This window comes from Hevea brasiliensis, unplaced genomic scaffold, assembly GCF_030052815.1.
Source record: "Hevea brasiliensis isolate MT/VB/25A 57/8 unplaced genomic scaffold, ASM3005281v1 Scaf26, whole genome shotgun sequence".
Lineage (NCBI taxonomy): Eukaryota > Viridiplantae > Streptophyta > Magnoliopsida > Malpighiales > Euphorbiaceae > Hevea > Hevea brasiliensis.
Window position 1 is genome coordinate 153,734 of NW_026614762.1, and position 5,844 is coordinate 159,577.

At 31.3% G+C, this 5,844-nt stretch overlaps 1 protein-coding gene across 1 annotated transcript; it reads right to left on the bottom strand.

Moving 5' to 3' along the window:
• Positions 1 to 3,665: 3,665 nt before the first annotated feature.
• Positions 3,666 to 4,805, bottom strand: LOC131176850 (spindle assembly checkpoint component MAD1-like). The gene has a single exon (XM_058141878.1). The coding sequence runs from the start codon at positions 4,803 to 4,805 to the stop codon at positions 3,666 to 3,668; it is 1,140 nt and encodes a 379-aa protein (XP_057997861.1).
• Between the last annotated feature and the right edge of the window lie 1,039 nt (positions 4,806 to 5,844).

The window sequence follows — 5,844 nt, forward strand, 5'->3', positions numbered from 1 at the left end:
ACATCTCATGCTTAACAATTATTCTTAAGAAAATCTCTTAAATTAATTGCATCTTATGCAACTATTTAAAATTTCTTAAAATAATTGCCCCAATGGAGGGCCCATGTTATAATTACTTTAATTATAGCATTTCCAACTTAATCATTTGTTTGGAAGATTTTATGGTCATCCTAATTACTATTAAGGTCTCACTTTGCACATTATCCATTTAGCATGCATATATCATATAATTGCATACATTCCCATACATCTCATGCATTCATGGATAAGCAGTAAATATGGTATGATCATGGACTTTCTAAAGGATTCAATTCTGAGCCACCAAGAATTGAATCAGGGCATTCCTAGGTGCATTTCATTCATTTATTTTACAAGAGTTGCTGAAGGAGTACATAATCAATACTTGATCTTGAATTCCTCTCACTGGTTCCACCAATGCTCTTGACCTCCTTGAACTTCTTGCAATCCAATATTACATAGTAATCCTTGGCATACCAAGGCGAATTTACAAGAAGTAAATAAATGAAATTACAATCCAAAAATTATTACAACCTTAATAATACATGCCCAAAATAAATTAAAATAAATAAATTAATTTACAATCCCAAAGAAACATAAAAGAAATAAATCCAATCACATTGGTCTTTTATAGTCCATGATCATCTATTATGCACATCACTATTTAACAATTTAATAAAACATGCATACTTAAATTAAATTGAATATCTTATATTCAACTTAAAAATCCAGATTTGAATATGATTCAAATAAATTTAAAAATTCAGATTTGAATCTTATTCAAACAAATTTAAAAATTCAGATTTAAATCACATTCAAATAACCTTAAAAATTCAGATTTGATTCACATTCAAACAATTTTTAAAAATTCAGATCTGAATATTATTCAAACAACTTTAAAAAATCAGATTTAAATATGATTCAAACAATTTTAAAAATTCAGATTTGAATCACATTCAAACAACTTTTAAAATTCAAATTTGAATCACATTCAAACAATTTTTTAAAATTCTGATTTGAATCAAAATTTAATTGTGTGATTAAAATTCTAATTAAAAAATTTAATTAGACATAGGATGAGCTTTTAGATCATACAACAATTGCAAATTAAAAAGCCAAACCTTTGTACCACCCATGAAGCCAAACCATGCGCACCATTAATGGTGTTCTTCATGCATGCCGCCACACATCTATTGCAACCAGTAATGGATAAATTATCTCATGATCAAAACACACAATTAAATTATATAATCAACAATCTAAATGGCAAATATAGTGGCTTTAATACCAATTGAAGGAGCGGAAGCGTGAAAAACACAAGTTTATACAATTGAATTCAAAAATTTTCACCTAGGGTCACATACATCATGCAAGATTTATTTTTATCTATTTGATTTCAATGATAAACAATATATTAAAACTCTTTTAATATGTTTTTGGATCTGTATTTGCCATTTAAGATTTTAGAATTAATCAAATTAATTTTAGAGCCCTATATTAAATCAAGAACAAACACACTAACCTCTTGATGTACTGCAGTGCATTTGTACCTTTGAGATTCGCCTTCAGGACACTAGATGTTGTCCCTCTAGCTTGTCCACACCAAGAACACCTATGGCAGCCCTTGAACAGCTTCTAAAGCTTTTTCTATTATTTAGAAAATCAAGTTCTGCCTTTTAAGAGATTAAAGATGTAAACAGGACACTAGAAACGATTTCTAGTATTTTTAATTCAAGAGATTGTTTGCTAATCTCTTGGAATAGATGAGAGATGAAGAGGAAGAGAGAATATGAGTCTCAAGGGTGGCGGCACACAATGGGAGGCAGCAGCTTGTGTTTTTATTTTTTCATAACAACACTTATATAGCTAGGTCACCACTTAAACCCTTGCCACATGTCACCATTTGATTGGTTCTAGGTTTAATTGACCCAATCACATTGTGTCAAGTGTCAAACCTATATTTAATCTTAATTTTAATCATCTTACATGATTAAAAGACATTTGACAAGCTTATGTGTAATTTCATGTGTCACCATCTCATGGTGCCACATGTCACCCTGTAAAATGACCAAAATGTCCTTGTGTCTTAATTTTGAGTTCTTAACCCAAAATAATTATTTCTCTTCTTTTAATCAATTTATATCAAATATAAATTAATTAATTAATCTCTATTAATTAATTTTTCATTAATTAAATTCATATTTAAACACTTTAAATATAAATTTAACTTATACTATACATCCAATAATCTAGCTTTGGTTTCAAGTCATGCTAGAGACTTTGCAATCTAATTGCAAACCAAATCTATTTAATTAATCAATTAAACTCTTTAATTAATTAATTAAATCATATTTAATTAGGTGATAACTTGTGTATGTGTGTGACTTACTAGGCTCATCACTAATTAGCAATGAGATATGATATCAACTCTTAATATCATCAGAACTCTTTCTTACCATAAATGATTTCTCTAAATCATTTTATGCACCTCATAGACCATGGTTAACACCTAACATAGCATACCATGGCCACCCAATTAGTAATAAGGTTTACCTTAAATGAACTTATAATCATATATTACCATGCACTGAAATCTCTCTGTTACAAAATCCCAACTCAAGCTGGAGTCATGGTTTATGTCAAACTCCATTTGCTACGAATATTATGTTCTCTTTTAATTTCAGTTCTTGATTAAAAAGATTTTCTCATCAGTAACTCTTTTCTGATTAAATCTATCTGTCCTGGCCAGAAACTTGAAACATCAAGAACAATTAAATGAACATAGGATTTTATCTCTATTTACTTAGAGGAACAGATTCCATCTTGATCAACACCTACCTCCATATATAACTAGTAGGAGCCAACACATGCCCATATACCCATACACAGTACAAGTATGAAAGCAGTATCAAACTCAAACTACCTATATACAAGAAAACTGTGCTATCTGAGGTCTAAAGATTATATGCACTGATATGATTTATGACAAACATTGACAAGAGTAAACTCCATGTGCTTGTCATCAGTGTCACTGGTTCGGTCTACTTATCATTTATAAGTGCCTATCATGTTTGTCATATGGCATGAGACTCACCATTCCATCTTATTTATATCTCATATAAATAACTTGGAAACAAACATGAATATAATATTTTTTGGATAAGTCATGTCCTTATTATGAAGTATCCTCGATTGTGAACCTATTTATGATACTTTTTACTAGAAATACTGTCACTCATATTCTTAACAACTTAAGAATAGAATTTCTAACAAAATATCAATAGATCTTTTCTACTACACATAAATATCTTATGTAAATGGAAAAGTGGAAATGCCTTTTATTAATAAAACCATGTACAAGATACATACTAAATGATATGCTCTAGGGCATACTACTAACACTATCAACATACCATTGTTCACACTCTTGCTTGCTTCTAAGACATACTTGAAATTTATTGACTATTTCTTAGGTACCCAAGCAAGTTTGGGTCCTTGAGGGTTAGAGACATTAGGAATTGTTCCTTTAGGCACCCATATCCTTTTTACTTTTGAGGAACCTTTCCTTATGGGACAATGACTAACCATATGACCATTTTGGTTACAATAGAAGCAAATGACATTTGATAATGAATGAGATGAAGCTTTTACAAAGAAATTTTTGTATTTCCATAGTGCATAAATCCATCATAACCATGACCAGATTTTTGATTTGATAATCTTTGAGAACCAAGTAACGTATCAAGAATTTGTGTGCCATTTGTGAATTTAGCTAAATCACTTGTCAAAGATTCCACCTTAGTTTCTAAAATCCTATTTTTCTCAATGAGTTTTTCACAAGCAATTTTTGAATCTTCTAACTCCTTATTCAACTCATCAAACAAGAGTAGTTGATTTTTATAAAACTTATTTTCTTGTACAATAATACTCATAGAATCATTTTCAGCTCTTAAGGAAGCAATTTCTTTGTTTAAAGCAGAACATTTTTTCTTGTAAACTTTGCATTCTTCATACAATTTGGCAAATGCATCTTCATAATCCTCAATACTAAGAGAGTCAAAATTATTTACCTCAGTGTTGATTTCTCTTTGTTGGGAACTTTCTGGTTTATCCTCTTCTAGAGCCATGAGACAAATGTGTGCAACCTCCTTTTCACTAGAGTTATCACTTGAGGAATCATCACTATCCATCCAGCCAGCAACCAAGGCTTTCTTGCTCTTGTCCTTTGAATTCTTCTTTTTCAATTTAGGACAATTTGGCTTGATGTGACCAAGTTTGTTGCATTCAAAGCATTTAATCTCACTTTGATCCTTGCTTGTTTCACCTTTGGGAGAATACTTCTTTAGGAATTTCTTATATTTCAAACCTCCCTTTTTGAATGCTTTCTTGAATCTTCTTGTAATCATGGCAAGATCATCTTCATCACTTGAACTATTAGAGCTGTCACTTGAGGCATCCTTAAAAGCTATAGTTTTCCTTAATTCATCCTCTTGGCTTAACTTTAAGGCAATTCCTCTCTTTTTCTTTTCATCATCTACATTGCTCTTGCTCTTGTCATAAAGCATTTCATGAGCAATAAGAGAACCAATCAACTCATCATAAGTGAATTTGGAGAAATCTTTGGTATTAAAGATCACTATAACTTTTGTTTCCCATGATTTAGGTAGTGACCTCAAGACTTTCTTGACTAACTCTTCTTCAGTGAATTCTTTTTCAAGAGCTTTGAGAACATTCACCAGATCAGTAAATCTTGTGCTCATTTCTGAAATGGTTTCTCCAGGTTTCATCTCAAATAGTTCATATTCCCATAACAAGCCTATTTGCTTTTGATTCCTTCACTTGATTAGTCCCTTTATATGTGACTTCAAGTTTATCCCACACTTCTTTTGCAGATGTACAACCTGAAATATGATTATACTCAGTTGCATCAAGTGCACAATGAAGAATGTTTAAAGCTTTAGCATTTGAATAAACTTTCTTCCAATCAAGTTCATTATATTCATCTTCTAGTTTTTCTCTATAACCATTAGCATGCAATTCTAATGGAATTTCAGGACCTTTAACAATTCTTTGCCATGCTTCAATATCAACAGATTGAATAAAGTTTCTCATCCTCACTTTCCAAAAAGAATAATTAGAACCATTAAACAAAGGTGGTCTAGTGGTAGAGTGTCCTTTAGCTAAAGGTGTAGGGATACCAGCTGTGTTAGATGTGCCAGCCATTGTAGGATCTCTCTAAGGTGTTTAAACCTCAAGTAAGAGAGACAAGCTCTGATACCAATTTTTTGTCCCAAAGAAAGTGACCAAGAGGGGGGTGAATTGGACACTTTAGACAATTTTTTAGTCCTTGCTCAAGACTTAATGAAAAATTAAGGCTTTGCACTTCTATGTATATGTATAACTCTGTTCCTAGGATGTAATTTCAGTAATCAATCAAGTTATGCACAAATACTAGCTCATACACAAAATAATTACTTAATATCAAGTGTATTTTATCACATAAAACTCAGAGTTTGCAAGTTTAGTTGTTCAACCTCAGTATTAACTCAATAAAACAAATTATCAACACACTCAATATATAATCAGAGAATCTAAGTGTTGAAAAATAAAGAGTTAAGCGAAGAAGAGAATCAAACACAATGTTTATAGTGGTTCAGCTCTCTTAGCCTACATCCACTCTTCTTAAAGTCCCACTTTGAGAGTCACTCCACTATTTGATCTTTTCAACAGGCAAGATTCAAAGCTTTTACAATCTCAGCAAGCTTTCCAGGTGCTTAAGGACCTTTACAACGTCTTTGCTTCCCACAAAGACCATAAGCTTCACAA

Coding starts and splice junctions, on each gene's coding strand:
- LOC131176850 (XM_058141878.1), bottom strand. CDS start 4,805: ATGAAACCTGGAGAAACCATTTCAGAAATGAGCACAAGATTTACTGAT.